The 19132-nt window shown below is 37.1% G+C and overlaps 1 protein-coding gene across 1 annotated transcript in view; it reads left to right on the top strand.

Annotated features, from left to right (window-relative positions):
- LOC107714355 (titin-like) overlaps window positions 1-19132 on the top strand; it is a 137730-nt gene that overhangs the window by 14876 nt on the left and 103722 nt on the right. The window contains 21 exon segments of the mRNA XM_016520177.1: window positions 10-270; window positions 342-483; window positions 1012-1180; window positions 1276-1504; window positions 2216-2500; window positions 2604-2729; window positions 2846-3034; window positions 3666-4145; window positions 4445-4939; window positions 5291-5335; window positions 5554-9198; window positions 9610-9888; window positions 13414-13698; window positions 13977-14261; window positions 14576-14860; window positions 15353-15637; window positions 15732-16016; window positions 16144-16428; window positions 17584-17874; window positions 18076-18363; window positions 19012-19128. Coding sequence (XP_016375663.1) covers window positions 10-270; window positions 342-483; window positions 1012-1180; window positions 1276-1504; window positions 2216-2500; window positions 2604-2729; window positions 2846-3034; window positions 3666-4145; window positions 4445-4939; window positions 5291-5335; window positions 5554-9198; window positions 9610-9888; window positions 13414-13698; window positions 13977-14261; window positions 14576-14860; window positions 15353-15637; window positions 15732-16016; window positions 16144-16428; window positions 17584-17874; window positions 18076-18363; window positions 19012-19128 — 8751 coding nt within the window.

The raw sequence follows: 19132 nt of genomic DNA, 5'->3' as shown, positions 1-19132 counted from the left end.
ATCTTTCAGCAATTCTGATCACATCCATGCTTCAAGACCTCAATGCTAAAGAAAAAGACACTATTACATTTGAGGTGACCATCAACTATGAAGGCATCACCTACAAATGGCTGAAGAATGGTGTAGAAATCCGATCCAGTGATAGATGCCAAACTCGCGCCAAACAGTTCACTCACTCGCTCACTCTCCGAAACGTTCACTTTGGGGATGGGGGAGACTACAAGTTTGTGGCTGGATCTGCTGAAACGTCTGCAAAACTCTTTGTTGATGGTTAGTTTTGTTATATTTACAGCTGCCTTTATGTAACTTAATAGACTGGCTAACAAATATCTGTTTTCTAGCTCGTGTGATTGAATTCACCAAGCACATTAAAGATATCAAGGTAACTGAGAAGAAGAAGGCTATATTTGAATGTGAGCTCTCTGAACCCAGTGTCCCTGTGATGTGGATGAAGGATGGGCAGGAACTTGAGATGTCTGACAGGTATGTCCTCAGTTTTAATACACTGCAGATATTGCTTAACAATAGTTTTTTTCTTTTTTAAAGAATAAATCTCACTAAATTTTGATTGATTAATGCTTAAAGCAAGGGATGTATAACATACAATTCTTAGGGCAAGAACTGTTTACTAACTGCTTGCGGCAGGTTATCTGCACCAGATTATCATTGGCTCTGTTTGACCCTATGCTTATTTGCACTGCTCTTGGTAGATTGCGTTGGTCATTATGAAAATGATCTGGCTGCGTCTGTGTTCTTTAATTTGTGCATTGTCAGTAGATCAGCTGCAGAACTTTCCACTCCCCTCTGTTCTGTTATGGAATTGTCGTCTCATGGCAATTTGTTTTGTAAATCTGGCCCTTAGTATTTTTGCTTCTTAAGTATAATATAATCTTGTTTTAAGGATGTATATATATAGTTTTACTGAAAAAAAAGACAAAAAAAATGATTAAGAAAGTGATTATTTGCAGTCTATAGATCTAAAATCTGTCCATAACTTCCCCATTCTTTTAGATTCAAAGCCACCATTGACAAATTCCTGCAGCGTTTGATGATCCAGACAGTGCGCATTTCTGATGCTGGAGAGTACTCTGTGGTTGCTGGTGCAAGCGTTTCCAAGGCAAACCTCATTGTGGAGGGCAAGGATGTCCGCATCTCTGAGCCTGCTGAGAAGGACATCACTGTAACTACCCATTGTCTTATTACAGTCACTTGTTAAACGTTATCTGTGTTCCATGGCGAGACCACTTTTTTCCCCTCTCTTTTCATGCTTTCCAGGTGGTTGAGAAACAGAGGGCTACATTTGAGTTTGAAGTTAATGAGGATGACATTGAAGGCCGCTGGCTGAAAAATGGTGTTGAAATTCAATCTTCTGATGAGCGTTTCAACTATGTGACAGTTAGAAAGACACATCGCTTGACAATCACTGAAACTTACAGAAGTGATGCTGGAGAATACACTTTCATTGCAGGAAAAAACAGGAGCACAGTCAATCTGCATGTCCAGAGTGAGTGTACAGTTCAGATATCTATAAATATATTTCAATAAATGCTCAGTTTATTTATTATACACACTGCTGTTCAAAAGTTTGAGGTCATTAAGATTCTGTAAATCTTTTTTTCTCACCAAGGTTGCATTTATGTAATCAGAAATACAGTAAACAGTAATATTATGAAATATTATTCAAATTTAAACTGTTTTCTATTTTAATATCTTTTAAAATGCAATGTATTCATGTGGATAGCCAAGCTGAATTTTCAGCCATTACGCCAGTCTTCAGTATCACATGATCCTTCAGAAATTGTTTTGATATACTGATTTAGTGCTCAAGTATCATTTCTTATTATTATTATCACAGTTGAAAACAATTGTACTGCTTCATATTTTTGTGGAAACCGTCATACATATTTTCAGGATGCTTTGATAAATAGGACGTTCTAAAGAACGGCATCTCTATAAAAAAAATTTAATTATGGAAAAGTCTGTACTGTCACTTTTGATCAATTTAATGCATTCTGACCCCAAAACAAATAAACGGTAGTGTGTATGTACAATACTTAATCTAAATATATGTCTTTAGCTCATTCTGTTAATGACATACCAGTATATTCCAAGTGCATTGTACAGCTGTATCAAAGTGGAGCTTTATTTATAGCCCATATAATTTCAGCAGTGAAGTTGATTGTCTTGGTCTAATATGTGTCTCAATTTAATTCAGTCCCCGAGCCTCCTCAGATCATCAGGGACATGCAGCCCCTGTCTGTTGAGGCTGGTAAACCTGCACGTTTCTCTGTGGAAGTGACAGGAATTCCTCAGCCTCAGGTATCTTGGTATAAGAACTCTCAGGCCCTGTCTTCTGGCTTCAAGTGTAAGTTCCTGAGGGAGGGAAATGAGCACATTTTGTTGCTGATTGAGGTCTTCCCAGAGGATGCCGCTCAGTACAACTGTGAAGCTAAGAATGACTATGGAGTAGCCACAAGCTCTGCTTCACTTAATGTGGAAGGTGAGCTCATTATCAGACTGTTGTTTAAAACCAGTATTAGGCATTAGTTTTAAATTCTTTCATATAACTAACATTTTAACACAAACATGATTTTTGTAATCAGTTTCAGAAGTGGTTTCTCCAGACACGGTGGCTCCAGTGGCTCCACCAGTAATTATTACCTCACTGCAAAATACCTCTGCTGAAGAGGGAGAATCAGCCAAATTCCAGTGCCGTGTCTCTGGAGATGGTAAGGCTCAACCCTGTGAATTGAACAACTGTGAAAAATAGAATATATTCTAAATTCTTAATATGCATGTATAATATTTTTTGTGGATTTAACAAGCGTTTGTTTGATTTGTGCAGATCTGAAGATTACCTGGTACTTCAGAGATAAGGAGATTGTGGAGTCTGAGAACTTCAGAATGTCTCAGTTTGATGACACCTGCCAGCTTGAGATCTCCAGAGCATATGTTGCAGATGCAGGAGAATACACATGTGTTGCACGCAATTCTGGAGGAATGGTCTCTTGCTCCGCTGTTTTGACCGTCAATGGTATGTGCAAACGTTTAGGTTCCTTCTCTCCAGACAATTCCATATTTTTCTCGTTGAACGACCTGACCTTTTTTTTTTTTTTGGTTTGGCTTATTAGCATGTTCCATTGCTTAATACAGGTTTTAGATGTCATGCATGATTCTCAGGTCATTAACTTAAAATACACTTTGGACAAACTGTTTCTCATAGGGATCTCATTATCATTATGGATTTCACGAGACAGATATTTAGTTCCACTGCCATCTATGATCTTACCAAGACCAGGACCCCATTATTTATTGTGCATGTCAAAGGCACTGTTTTCCATCAAAATTCATAGATCATTCAAATACGATATAGAAGTGTTAAAAGATACAAATCGCATCACCTCTCTTTCATTATTGAGAGAACTAACCACAGACCATTAAAAACCAAGCTTTATTTTACAGTGAATAGGGTTTTTCCCACAAATCATCAATATAAATAACATTTTAAATGGAAGGCTCATTTTGCTTGTCATCATCCTCATGAATTTTGAGAACTCATCCATGAAATTCTGCCATCTCTCACTACAGTAATAATCTGTTATTTTTAAACTTAAATGGCAGTTTGACATTTATAAGTGTCTAATGTTATTTTTTTTATCGCTCAGATCTCAGTGTGAGAACAGTAGGTAGGCAAAGTGTTTCGAGCACTGGAATGACTCATTCGGAGATGGTCACCTCCCAGACCATGAGTGAGACTCATTCTTCCACTATGCAAACTTTTGAAAGTGTCTCTACGGTGATGATGTCCACAACATCTGTTAAAAGCATTGAGGTCCAACAAGTTACCTCTATGGAAGAATATTCTACAAGCCCCACTTTGACCCTGAAAATGAGTGATGTCATTGTCAGCCTGGGTGATGTGGCTCAGTTCAACTGCTCCTTCAGTGGACAACCATTTACTGAAATTATATGGGATCATAATGGAAGGACAATCACAAATACAGAAAGGGTGCAGTATGTACATCAAGGCGGGCTCATTTCTCTCATCATATTCAGTGTCCATCTTGGGGACCAGGGAAGTTACTGCTGTACTGTTAAAAATAGAAATGGTGAAAATCGAACATCTGCACAGCTCACAGTGGAAGGTGGTTATAGATTTTGTTTTGCCTTTGATGCTCATTTCATCCCATCTGCTTACTGCTGGTGTTTTGTTATTCTAAAATATGTTTCATGTGATTATAACCAACTTAAATTTTTAATTAAATTTACAATGTAATATCCCATGTAATCAATTTTAATACTTTAAATAGTTTAATCCTTCACATGCCTGGCCTAACATCATCCTCCATCTTGCTAAATTTTTTTTGTTCTTATCAATGCTAAAATATCTTGCTGAATTACTGAATAATCCCTAATAAATTTCCCTAACTTTATTCTCACTCAGCTAAAGAAGCGAACCCCAAAGAAACCCTCGTACCTTCCGGTTCTATCAGTAAATCTTCTAAAACTGAAAATGAGTCAAGTAAAAAGGCCACTGACCAAGAAAAGCAGGAATCCCTACCGAATGTTGGAGCCCTGACAACAAAGTGGCAGATAAGCCGACATTACAATCCTGATGTTATCCCTTTGTTGGAGCGTGAAATATACGATGCAATGCAGCCAGAGTTCCTTGTGAAACTGTCCCCAGAATTCCTTGCCAAACAAAGGGAGAGTGTTTCTCTTTATTATGTAATCAAAGGAACCCCCTCTCCATTCGTTGTATGGCTACACAACCAGTTGAATGTTGAAGAGCCAAGGTCATACTCCTTGAAACATGATGGGCCATTGTGCTGCTTAAATGTAAAGAATATTGGTTCTGAACAAGGGGGCACACATTCTTGCAAGGTTATCAATGTTGCAGGAGACAAAACATGCAGCACTCATCTCAGAGTGAAGACAGGTTTGCATTTGCATGCTTTGGTCTTTACCATCTTTTATGTTAGCCCTGGGCACACATTTTTTTTTTTAAGTCATATGTCCACTCTTATAAGTAGAAAGAGACAGAAAAAAAGACATCTCTCAAAAAAATTAAAAAAATCACAACATGCAAATGTCTCTATAGGAGTCTGATAGTGACTGCAGTGGACACCTGTCATGGCATGGGTGATCTACAAGGGAGATGTGGTCCATTTTCATTATGTTTGAAGGAGAAAATGGGTTTATAATAATAAGAATGCACAGATACTAAAATACTGCATAGAAACTGCATGATGTGCTGTCACACATAAAATATTTGTTTGTGTTTTTACAGTGTCTAAAGTGGATGAGGAGGCCAGTTATGAAGAGGAAGCAAAAGGTAAATGATTAAATACAAATTTTGTTGACTTATCATTTATTTACTTATTTACTTGTTGTGAGGCTTATTTATTTTTTCTATATATATTTTTGTAAAAAAAATAATTTTGCATAATTATGTATCTATAGGTTTCCCCACCACTAACAAATTACTTTGTATATATAATATATTGCATATTATGAAAATTTTATTGAACCATTTCATCATTTTTTATTTAGTGTTTTCTACCTCGACTATATCAACTGGGGAGGACTCTTGCACAACAAGTCTTCATTTAAAAGAAAAAAGCAAAACATTTGAACTCCAGCCAGAGTGTAAATTATTTTCAGAACCATTAGAGAAAAAGCCAGAAAAGCCAGTTTTTGTAACAAAATTCTCATCAGCAATCGCAACTTTTGGAAACACGGCTAAGTTTACTGTGATAGTTTCTGGATTTCCTAAGCCAGTTATTCAGTGGTACCACAATGGCCAATTGATAAAATCCTCAGCTTTTTATACATTTGTCCAAGAGAAGGAAGAACATACTCTTGTCATAACTAACATTACCAAAGAGTTGGAAGGAGAGTATTCTTGCAACGCGAGCAACCGATTTGGCAAGTCAACATGTACGTCCTATCTTCATGTAAAGGTGAAGGACATAAAGGAGCAAGAAGAGACTTTTGAGCAGCCTCCATATTTCATCAAAGCAATTGAGCATGTGAAGTGTGCAGCCGGTAGCCATGCTCTCTTTGAATACACCGTAACAGGGGCTCCACTTCCTGATGTTCAGTGGTACAGAGGTAGCAAACATATGCAGCCTAGTAAGTACTGCATCATTCTGAACAATACAGATGGGTCTGGCTATTTAAAGATATTAGGCATTCAGCAAAGCGACAGTGATCTTTACTCTTGTAGGGCATCTAATCCTCTTGGAGAAACTTCTTGCAGTGCAGAACTCATCGTATTCTTGGAGACAGCTTCTGAAACCACTGAATCACGTTTGTATAGTGTCAGTCTTCCAGAACAAGTCAGGACTAGCCTTCAGCAGGGACACCAGATGGTTTACACCACTGGCACTGAAAACAGGCAAACTGTTACAAGTGGGCAGATGGGTATCTTGCATGCTTTAGATATATCTGCAGCCACTGTGCACATGGAGCAGGTAACTCACCAAGCTACAGTGATTCAGTCTCATGATGTACAAAAGAGAGTAAAAGTTGCCCCTGCCCAGCCAATGCCAGTGGTGGCAACTCCTCTGAAACAGCTGCATATGGCTGCAATGGCCTCTGCTGTTCAAGAAAACCAAGGCTTTACTGAGCAGCACTGTCATCAAATTGTTAGTCCAGAAGTACGAGAGCTTGAATTGAGTGTTGAGGAGCACTCAAAACTTATGTCCGCCATTTCAGAGAGTTCTACACCTCTTAGCATAGTGAAAGCTGAGGATTTGATAAAAAGTGAAACTGAAAAGATACAAACAACTTCAGAGCCAAAGGTTATTGTTAGTGGTCCTCAAGTTGAAATTAAGTTACCAATTCTATGGGAAGAATGCACAAAAATTAAAAGTCCTGAAGAGGAGAAAAGCTACAGAGTTACAGAAGGGGTTAAGTTATTGTATACTGCAACATCATCGGAGAATGTAGCACTTACAGAAGGTCATTCTTCAGAGCTAGCAACTTTTGAGTCCATTGAATGTTTAGCAGAAAAAGAACAAGCCAAACCAGTGCTTACATCAGTCAGTGAGACTAAGCACACTCTTTTAAAAGAAAAATACTTTGAAATGCATAGTCCAGACGAGGAAACTGCTCAGCTCTCTAAAGAGCCAATATTAAAATCAGCCCTGATTACTGAAGAAAAAAACAAGCTTCAAGCTGACAAAACCACTGGAATACCTATTCTAGAGCATCCTTTTTCAGTTCATTCCCAAAAAGAAGAGGATCAGGTGCTTCATTTACAGCTTATCAGTGACCAAGACACTCTTTTATCTGAGGGCAGATTTACTAGTGAGAAGCCAGGTTTCGAGCAGGTGGCTGTCAAAAAAATGCCAATTCTTTTGCACGCAGTTTCTTCTGATGACCAGAAAACTGTTTTTTATGAACAGGCAACACAGTTAGCATCCAAGGATACCACAATTGTTGTAAAGCCCAGAGAAGAGTTTCCTGCCCGATTACATCTTCACTCGGTGCAGTCGGATACTACTTTATATAAAGAAGGGTTATTTTCAGTCGAAAAGCCAGATGAACAGAAAGCCATCCAGAGACAAGAAAAAGACCGTAAATTTGTAGCCACTAAAGAAGAACGTGTAAAACTAACTTCAGATTATGCCAAAGGTCTTGATGTGATGGTAGAAGGTCTTAAGATTGAGCACAAAACAGAAGCCAGACCCTTGAGTGTGCTTCAGGTAGTCTCACAGACTGATCCGCTTTCAAAGGAAAGCCCTCTGGTCAGTGAAGTCAAGCTGCATTGTGCAATTGTGCAGAAAGAGGATTGGTGGAATAACATGCATGCAGCATCTGTGTCAGAATCTCATTCAATAGAAGAGGGTCTCACAGACAGTTTCAAAGCAGTTGAGAAATGTACTTGTAAGACAGATGTAGAACCTAAAGTACCGGTTCAGTCTTATCATGTAGAGGAAAAAGACATATCAACAGAAAGTTGTGTTTCTCTTGAGGCTGCAGAGCAAGACTTTGCAGTTCAGATTCAAGAAGGTCAATCTGTAAGGCATTCAATACTTATGGAGGAAAAACATACTTTGACAGGTGAAATGTCTCAGGGATTTACCAGATCAGAGGCAACTGAAATAAACATTACAACTCAGCCACTAGAACCTCTTTTAGTAAGTGAATCGCAGGAAAGCAAAACTCTTCCAAAGGAGCTTACCTTTCTAATTCCTGTACCAAAATCACACAGCTTGGACATCAAAGAACAGTTGGAAATGACACTTCGATGTGCTGTGGCTTGTGAGCAACCTTTGCTTTTGGCAGATGTAGTGCAAAGTTTAGAAGTCGGGGAAGTAAAGGAGGTCAGGGTGCACATGGAACCGAAATACTTGATGTTCACTTACCTTATTACAACAGCTGGTCCACCCGTTGAAATTACAATTGCCTTCGAGAGTGAATACCCACAGACAGCAGCTCTTAAAAATGAGTTTCATGCTGCTTTCTACTCCATGCTTAATCAGGAGAAACCCATCTTGACCTCTGAACAGTCAAACATCTTAAAATATGACAGACCTGAGAGATTGCAGGTTAGCAAAGCTTCTTCATATCCATTATCCTCAGCAATTTTAACAGAAAATGTTGAAGTGTTTGCAACACCCAAAATGCAGTCTGCTGCTCTGCAAACAGAAGCTAAAGTCTCTTTGCAATCTGCAATGTCTCAAAAGCAAACTGCTATCCAGGAGTCAAGGCACCATGTGACTCAGAAGACTGTTGAATCCAAGATGGAGATCCACAGTTTCACTGAGACTGAACACAGGGAAATGAAAATTGTTTCAGATATTACAGTTGATGCACCTCACAGGCAGGAAACTGTGGAAGAGCCTATGGATGTTCTTCTTCAAGAAGACAAACGAGAGGAGGTTTTAACAGAGGACATTTTGACTGAAAAGCTCTTTTTTGAAATACCATTAAAAGATCTTAATGCAGAGGAGAATTCCAAGGTTACATTGTCTGTGAGAATAAAAGGTGTAAAAAGTGTAAACTGGCTTTTGAATGGAGTATTGATCAAATCTGGCAAAGAGTTCAAATGTTTAAAGGATAATGACTCTTACACACTCTTAATCAACAAAGTTATCAAGATGAAACATGAAGGTGAATATACCTGCGAGGCTGAGAGTGAAGCTGGCAAGATATCATCCTCATCAAGGCTCACTGTTGTGTCAAGAGGTTGGACTGTGTGGATTTTGTCATTTTAGATGAGATAGATAATTCTTAACAATTCAACTCAGACCATCACTAATTAACTAGTAGGCAGCTGCTACATCATCTTCCCACTACTTCACAATTTCTTTAAGAATACTTTTCCAAGAATACATTGTGTGCTAAACATCTTTCCACCCTCTTTCAAAATAATGGCACATTTTTCATCTTCTTCTGAGTTCTTCAAGCATGACCATGTCATGTGTGATTCTTTATCACCCTTCTGCTAACGCTCACATCACTTTTTTTCATGTTATCCCAGGATTAGTCATCCCTTCCTTTCCATCTCTGATGCATCCTGATATATCACTCAAGTCAGTTGTCATAGTATTGCCCATGTAATAATGTTTTGTATTTTTTTCTCCTTGCATATTTCAGTGCCTCCAGTTTTCAAAAAGAAGATTTGTGACGTGCAGAGCAACATTGGCAGCCCAGTGAAGTTTGAATGTGAAATTGAAGAGACACCCAATGTGACCTTCAAGTGGTCCAAGTCTGGCTCAGAGATTAGACAGAGTGACAAATTCAGGATCATCAGCAGGCAAAGCACATCATCTCTAGAGCTCCTCAACCCAACAAAGGATGACATTGGTGAATACAGCTGTCGCGCTTCAAACAAGCACGGTAGTGACACCTGCTCTGCTAACCTGAGCATCACTGGTGAGTGGACTGGTTTTGAATTCACATGCTTTGCTTTAGCTGCTGGCAACTCTTTAACAAAGGTTACTGATTTTCAAGGTTTCACTGTTTTGTTTTTAGTTTTTCCTTGAAATCCAATCTGCACTCTTCTGTATGACACAGTTTTGTACGTTTTTGTAATCTTACATAAACAATATATGTTGCATCTTAAATTCTTTGTGTGTAGTGATTATGAAATCACTGAAGACATAGAAATGTCCAAATCTTTCAAGCTCTTCCTCTTAATGTTATTCTTTATATTCTCTCTTTTTTAATTAATATAATTAATTCTCCTGGGATCAGTACTGCCTCTCATGTCTGAACCAGACACTTGGAAATTTATGTGATAGTTTTAAGATCTTTCCCAGTGACTGCCCCCCCCCCCTACTCATTATACTAAAGTGAGTACAAATACTAATTTTAGAATTTCTTCTGATTCAATTCATATATTCTATACAGATATTATATACAGGTTAACCAATATTTTGATGGCCTTATGTGGTAGAGATAACTGATATAGACAAGCTCAGATTGACTCCATTTTAGCAATGGATATTCTATTGTCTATTGAGTGCATATTGGATTATAATTTTGGTGATTCATCTGTTTCAGTCACATGACTTTTTACAGCTCATTCACCATATTTATGATCATCAGTGGAGCAAAGTAAAGGTGGTGAATTATTAAAAAAAAACAAAAAAAACATTGCACACTGGATTTGATCTTTACCAGGTCCCAGAAAACATTTTGCAGATCTGAAGTAAGCACAGACCCTACCCAATCTAACGTTCCCAGACATTTATTTAATTTTATTGTATTTAATCCTCTATCCAACTCTGTATGTCTGTGCTTTCTGTATGCAGGAGCTATATAGGAAAATATATTTTAAAAAAATATAGAATTGTCCTGTCTATGAATGTTTGATTTGGTAGGGTCCATGCTAACTTGAGATCTGTAAAAATGTGTTCTGGGACCTGGGTATGGATCTAATCTAATAATTTTTTTTTTCTTGGTATCACTGTTCATGTGTTTTTGTATTTACCACCATAACTTCTCTCTGCTGGTGATCATAAATAAGGAGATGAATAGGGTCACTTTGATTAAGGATGGAAGGAAGATTCATAACATAGTTGGCTTTCAAAAATGGCAAGACTAATCTAGAAGATAGTGACAGATATTGCTTGTACGGTAGGGACAAAACCACTCTTCTTGACAGAACATGGTAAGTCCTGTGTAGAAAACGTGTCCCAAGTGATAAATGTTCGGTGTTACTTGATTTGTGATGTGCTTTAGTGTTTGTGTGAGTATATGTGTAGAAAGGTACGGATGATGAAAATGCTGGTTATTCTGGACTTACCACCTACCCACGAAAGTATTTCCACACACCTTGCATTTCTAAAAATTGTAATAGTTTGTTTATGACTTGTCAAGGTCTTTGTTTAAATGGTTAAAGCAGGCATATCTGCACAACTATGCTGCAATAATCTGCACTAATCTATACAACTGCCCTATATATAAAGGAGACATAGTGAGGGATGGCCCCCCAAAAAATAATATATATTTTTCTATTAGACAGTGGAAATGAAGCTGGTTTCTAGTGTACCATTACTAGAGTGGCTATGAAAGGTTGTTATAGTTATTGTTACCAAAACGATCAATACTATTGAGTTTATGACTATGGTTATGCTGAAATCCATTTAATTTTTATTCTCAGAATCCCCATCCATCACAAAAGAATTACCAATGCTGGATGTAGTGAAGGTGACCGGTGCTTTATTTGGGAGTGAGCTCATTGGTACTGCCCCGTTTGAAATAAATTTGTTGAAGGATAAGAGACTTGCCAATTCTGACAAAACCATTTTTGAAGATTTAATTGAATATTTGGATACACATGCATTTGAAAGTTCAGATGTTGGGGAGTACAAGTGTTGCCTATCAAACGAAGTTGGAAAAATCACCTCAAATTCAATTGGTATGATAAGAGGTTAGTATGCTTGAGAAAGACAAGAAGAATAATACCTGCAGGTTCCCAGCACTAACAGGTGTGTTACTAACAGGCAGCGCGGGCTACAATGGCTAGCTAAAACTGTTAACAATGCTTTCAATATTAAGCAGTTGCTGTTGCCATGACTTATGTGATTCAGTTTTAATTTTTCATGGTTGACCTGCAATATCAAAATTTTTAAGACTTTAATCAAAAAGAAAAACACAAGTGCAATAAAATCAAAGGTAAAAGTACAGTACAACTTCTACAATTTCTGACTTTTTACATAGCTTATAGAACGTTCTTTGTTCTTTGTATTTCCGAAAAGGCCGGTGGGTTTCCATACACTGATTCTTTGTCCTAGAAGCCACTTTTTAGATTCATTATGATAAGAGGGTGCATTTGTATTGAATCATGCTGGAATAATTGGTTGTTCTGCTTCTCTTGTAGTTAAAGGCTGGCAAAAGGATGCAGGATCTTGAGATATTTGAACATGTTTTTAAAAGCGCTGTTTTAGACTGGACTGTGTTTTGCATACCTTTTCTATATTGGACAAAAATGCATTCTCTGTATATTTTAAAATCACAGCTCATATTTCTTAATTCATGTTTGCTTTTCTCGAGTGATACAGTGCCTTCACATATCCTGTGTTTGTTATGTAGTTGTAGCTATGGTTTAAGTTAGTTTTCACTTCATCCGGATGTATTTGCCCTGCTTCATCTTCAGAAACTATAGATGTTTTTACTGGTTAATGAATAATGAATATCTTGACAGTGGTTGTTGGTGAAATTGAATGCAAAAACATCACTCTTGGAAAATGGTAAAGAAACAATGAACAAACTCTGCATCTTCTGAAAATGTTCTTATTCGAATCAGAACCACATGTCTTTCTGAAGAATATACCCAATTTCTTTGAAAAGGCAGTGAAATGGAAGAGGTTCAAGAGAAATCTTGTGTTTGGAAGAAACTGAAATGGGAGAGCAACTGCAACATTCTTCAACAAGGACACATTCCTTTCCATGTTGAGCCATTATTTAAAGGACGAATGAGTGAAGGATCATGGCACACAAATTTGTGGCATTTTTACTGGAATACTGAAATTTCTTCTTTCTTGGATTCTTGGATTTTGCAATGAAATAACTATTCTAATAACTCTTGTTGGTCCTCAGTGTTTTACCTCTTACATGGAATGCAGAATTATATAATAATGAAATGGTTGAGGAATGGAAAACAAATTTTTCCTTTTTTATAGGAAAACTATTTTTTGCTGAAAATTCCGCTGTCTTTGAATATCTACAAGAACAATACAGATATGGATGTCAGTATTCTTGCAAAGTGTGTAATTCTTTAAATCAGATGCTGGTTACTGTGCTCAACATGGATTTTTAGTCATTTCTGCTATATTTAAATAACTTAGACTCTTAGAACTTAGACAGAACTGGAAATGACACTTCTCTAATATGTAGGCCTATATTTATTTTCCTGGAGTCTGGACTAAAGCTTTTCAATCCTCTTCACCTCAGGACCTGCCCGCTTTGTGAAGAAGTTGACCAACCTATCTATTCCAATGAGCAAAAAACTAAGACTTGAATGCACGTTCACTGGAGCTCCAAAAATGTTTGTCACTTGGTACAAGGATGGCAAACAGCTCTATGCTTCATATAGATACAACACCAACGTTACAACAAACTCCTGTATCCTGGAGTGTTTGCATGAGTGCAACAATGAGACTACAGGAAGATACTCATGTGAAGTTTCAAATATTTATGGGACAGATATATGTCATGCTCAAGTAGTGGCAGTTACAGGTTTGTAATTTTTACTCGTCTCTTGCCTGCCCATTGTCAAAGTTCCATACCCATGGATTTTGCCCATGGATATAAAAGGAATAGTTTGGTTTTGCCGATTTGGACCGCATGTCACCTGGAATGGTGTAATTTTTGTTCATTAAAGTTTTTATTTTAAAACCATTATTAAATTATTTAATTTGGGTTTCTCAGTTTAAATGAAAGATACCAGTAATTATAAATATGTAGGCCTATATTTATTTTCCTGGAGTAAAGCTTTTCAATCCTCTTCACTTCAGAACCTGCCCGCTTTGTGAAGAACTTGACAGACCTATCTATTCCAATGAGCAAAAAAATAAGACTTGAATGCACATTCACTGGAGCTCCAAAAATGTTTGTCACTTGGTACAAGGATGGCAAACAGCTCTACGCTTCATATCGATACAACACCAAAGTTACATCAAACTCCTGTATCCTGGAGTGTCTGCATGAGTGCAACAATGAGACTACTGGAAGATACTCATGTGAAGTTTCAAATATTTATGGGGCGGATATATGTCATGCTCAAGTAGTGGCAGTTACAGGTTTGTAATTTTTACTCGTCTCTTGCCTGCCCATTGTCAAAGTTCCATACCCATGGATTTTGCCCATGGATATAAAAGGAATAGTTTGGTTTTGCCGCTTTGGACCGCATGTCACCTGGAATGGTGTAATTTTTGTTCATTAAAGATTTTATTTTTTTATTTTTAAACCATTATTAAATTATTTAATTTGGGCTTCTCAGTTTAAATGAAAGATACCAGTAATTATAAATGCAGAACTGGAAATGACACTTCTCTAATACGTAGGCCTATGTATATTTTCCTGGAGTAAAGCTTTTCAATCCTCTTCACTTCAGAACCTGCCTGCTTTGTGAAGAACTTGACAGACCTATCTATTCCAATGAGCAAAAAAATAAGACTTGAATGCACATTCACTGGAGCTCCAAATATGTTTGTCACTTGGTACAAGGATGGCAAACAGCTCTACGCTTCATATCGATACAACACCAAAGTTACATCAAACTCCTGTATCCTGGAGTGTCTGCATGAGTGCAACAATGAGACTACTGGAAGATACTCATGTGAAGTTTCAAATGTTTATGGGATGGATATATGTCATGCTCAAGTAGTGGCAGTTACAGGTTTGTAATTTGTACTGGACTCTTGCCTGCCCGTCTTTCAAAGTTCCATACCCATGGATTTTGTCCATGGATATAAAAGAAATAGTTTGATATTGCAGCGTTGGACCGCATGTCACCTGGAATGGTGTCATTTTTGTTCATGGTTTTTTTTGGGGGGGTTGGCAACAATATGGTGTGCTGCTGTGACATTTTGCACGTTCATTGAAGTGGCTCAAGTGTCTTAATTCAAGTCTATTTTGTCCTATATCAAGGCAATGATAGGAGCTGGCATGTTTTTTTGAGTGCTTCTTGTTGTGGGATATTGATCAACTTGCGTTTGCATCTGCAAATTTCCTGAGGCACGCTTGGAAGATATTGCATACTTCAACAAATTTGAGGAGTTTATTTAAAAGAACAATCTGCATGTTTTAAAGGATGAATTGTGGCCTGTTTGTGTAGTTCTTGGCGTTGTTAAGAAAGTCATTTAAATTGATCTGATGATGTTCTTCTTAGAGCCTGCCCGCTTTGTGAAGAGGTTGACAGATATGGCTGTCCCACTCAGTCAGAAACTGAGACTTCAGTGTACATTCAATGGAGCACCGAAGATGTTTGTCACATGGTACAAAGATGGAGAGCAACTGTACGCCTCATACAGATACAACACAAGGATCATTGAGAACACTTGCGTTTTGGAATGCCTCCATGAATGTAACAATGAAACACCTGGAAAATACTCTTGTGAAGTATCAAATTCCTTTGGCACTGATATCTGTCATGCCGATATAACTACAGCTACAGGTTCGTATGCCATCCTAGTTTACTTATTTATAGATATCTTTAATGTTTAGGCAGACATAGGTTAAAAATAATTTCCTTAATTTCTTGTTCTCAGAACCTGCCTGTTTTGAACAGAAGCTTAAGGACAAAAAAGTTGCCATGAGTAAAAAACTGAAGCTTGAGTGCACGTTTACTGGAGCTCCTAAAATCTTTGTCACCTGGTACAAGGACGGCAAACAAATATATGCCTCTTACAGATATAATACTCAAGTTGTTGGAAACACTTGCACTCTAGAATGTCTACATGAATGCACTAAAGACACTCCTGGTAGATACTCCTGTGAGGTGTCCAATTCCTATGGAAGTGATATCTGTCATGCTGAAGTGACCACAGTTTCTGGTTAGTTTACCTTAAAAGGCTCTTTATCCCAAAAATTAGTGTTGGATGGAATTCAAGTTGATTCTTTAGCCGAAGCCAGTTATTTGCAAGCATATTGATGATGCTCATCCAATATTGTTCCTCTTAGGACCTGCCCGTTTTGTGAAGAAACTCACAAACCAGACTCTTCAATGGGGACAAAAGTTGAGACTTGAATGCTCCTTCACAGGAATTGAAAAACTGTTTGTCACATGGTACAAGGATGGCAAACAGGTCTACGCTTCATATAAGTGCAACACAAAAGTAATTGGAAACACTTGCATTTTGGAATATCATCATGAGTGTGATGAGGATACTCCTGGAAAATATTCTTGTGAGGTTACAAATGAAGATGGATCCGATATTTGTCATGCGCTGGTCACCCTTGCGACAGGTCGGTTAACTGCAGTCAGAAATTTGAGTGAATTTACAGATCATCCAACTTCTTAAATTGTTTCTATACTTTCCAATGCGCTTCTTTTCTTTAATCTCAAAGAGATCATCTTTCTCTAGATAAATTGCTAGAATTCAACATTAAACACTGGCAGCCTTTACAAAGGGAATATTATATATATATATATATATATATATAATTGAGTATATTATTCAAACTGAAAAAAAATCTCAAACTTAAAGTCCAATTTAGAGTACACAGCGACTTTCAACATTAGCACTGGTGCACAATAGCCAAATGCAAACTAGTGTTTTTTTATAGTGTTATTATTTATATATGATTACAATATTTAGTAATGTTTATAATTAGCTTATTTAATTAGCTTTTATTTTTATACTTTTTGTTTTCATTTTCAGATTTAGTACTTGTGTTTTGTGCTTGTAATTTTTTTTTAAAGTTATTTTTATTTTAGATTTAGTTTTAGTTTTAGGTTTAGTTTAGCTCTAATGTTAATAATTCAGTTTTTCCTCTAATGTTTTATTTTATTTTATTTTATTTTAGCTTTCAATTAACAAAAAATATTTTAACCATTGTAGTTTTTGTTAACAGTAACAATGCTAATGCAATAAACAATGTAGCAAAAATGCATTAAATAAAGCATTAAATACAGTTGTCTGCTTCATGTAGTAAACAGCTTACACTTCAGTTTTAAATGTCACGTTAACTCTATAATATCACATTTAACAGACATTGAGTGGTATAATAAGACACTTTAGTCTGCTTTTCAACTATAGAATTCCTTAATATGCTAATCTACTAAACATTTAAAAGGTATTTAGTACTGGATTAAAAGCTTTTTATTTCTAGAAGTTAGATTGGAAGGTTAGATTGGAAGTGCCATGGCAGAGGCATTGCAAATATGAATCTTTTGGTCAAAGGATTGAGAAGACTAATACGAGAGATTGCAAAATTTAAAGTGTGGATAAAACTGCACGCCTAGCTATTCTGAAAGCAGAAAAGACATATGCTTGTCTTGCCATGCAAGCAAAGAACTTGATTTAAAAAAAGAAAACAACAACACACATTAAACTCTTTGTGGTATGTATTTTGATTCAATATGTGACCTTGTGTGTGTGTAATGTGTTTTGTTTTCAGAGCGCAAAATTCCACCAACTTTCACTAAGAAACCCTCAGAGCACATTGAGGATGCCGGGGGAAAATTGGTGAAGCTTGAGGGTCGAGTATCTGGGTCACAGCCTCTATCTGTAAGCTGGTATAAAGATAATAGAGAAATCAACACTTCTGACATCTATGACATTTCCTTCAAGAGCAGCACGGCTGTGATGTGTCTCAAGAATGCCACAGTCACAGACAGTGGCGTTTATACATGCAGCGCTTCTAATGAAGCGGGCACTGCCTCCTTCAAGGTGGTGGTTAACATCACAGGTAGACAATATTGTCTTACTGCATGATTATCTTATTTCTCACTTGTCATATTCCTTTTTCTTCTTTGCATGCTAATTTCTGGTAATTCTGTGATGTGTATTAAATGTGGCTTTCTGTTGTACTGCATAAACATGACCTCCCCTCCTTTTCACTGAAAAGCACAGGTAAAAATGCTGACATTGTTCACTTTTTAATATCTAGAGCAAAAAAGGCCACCGACTTTTGACATTCCCCTTAAACCAGTGACAGTGAGTGAGGGAGAGAGGCTAAACCTTAGCTGTCATGTCTGCGGGTCTCCCCCAATGAAGATTCAGTGGATGAAGGACAGAAGGGAGGTCACATCCTCTGCTAGAACCAAGACGATTTTTGTGGATGGCACAGCCACCCTGGAGATAAACCAGACATCTAAAACTGATGCAGGAGATTATCTGTGCAAGGCAACCAACAGTGCTGGTAGTGAATTCTCCAAGGCCAAAGTCACAATCAAAGGTAATTAGAAGACTATTATAAATCAACATTTTCTGTACTACTCAAAATGTGCATTTTAATGCAGCTAAATTAAAAATGTGGTATGAAAAACATATTATTGAACTCTTTATATTTAATTCGTTTCTTTGTTTCATTTTCTACTTTTGGGTGTGGTATTCTTAACTTTTCTAACAGTACCAAGTAGAGTTTAAGCTAATTTCTTATTTCATTGTCATGCATTTTGGCATCTTTACAATCTTTATGATTTCCACATCTTGTTTTGCTCGCTACTTTGGTGCTTTGATCTTGCTGTTTCTTACAAAGTTTTACATTTTTCATTGGGCAACAAGCTGCAATGTTTTGCTGTGATCTTGATAATATTTTAATCACATATTTATTCTTGATTCATCAAGGATCTTTTTAGAAATGCGTTTTATCTGAATAGCAATGCTTAAGGCACCGATACTTAGACTTACATAAATTGCTAACTAAGGTGGATGAGTTTGATCTGTGTGCTTTATTATTTTTTATTAATGTGGAGTTTGTGACAGTCTAAAGCAGATGCACTAAACTTATTAAAATGTTGAGATGTGACAACTATTCTTATCTAGATTTCAGTCCATTTTTATAAGTTGCTTAATATGTTGTTACATTGTCGGTATTACTCAGATAAAGCAAGTGCAGCACCTGCAACAGCACCGGCAGCCCCCACAGCACCTCAGACAGTTAAAAAACTGGATAACTTGTTCTTCATTGAGGAGCCCAAGAGCATTCATATTGTTGAGAGTAA

This window comes from Sinocyclocheilus rhinocerous, unplaced genomic scaffold, assembly GCF_001515625.1.
Source record: "Sinocyclocheilus rhinocerous isolate Xijiao unplaced genomic scaffold, SAMN03320098_v1.1 scaffold449, whole genome shotgun sequence".
In the NCBI taxonomy this organism is placed as follows: domain Eukaryota; kingdom Metazoa; phylum Chordata; class Actinopteri; order Cypriniformes; family Cyprinidae; genus Sinocyclocheilus; species Sinocyclocheilus rhinocerous.
The sequence above is the reverse complement of the archived record's forward strand: the minus strand, read 5'-3'. Positions and strand labels throughout refer to the sequence as shown.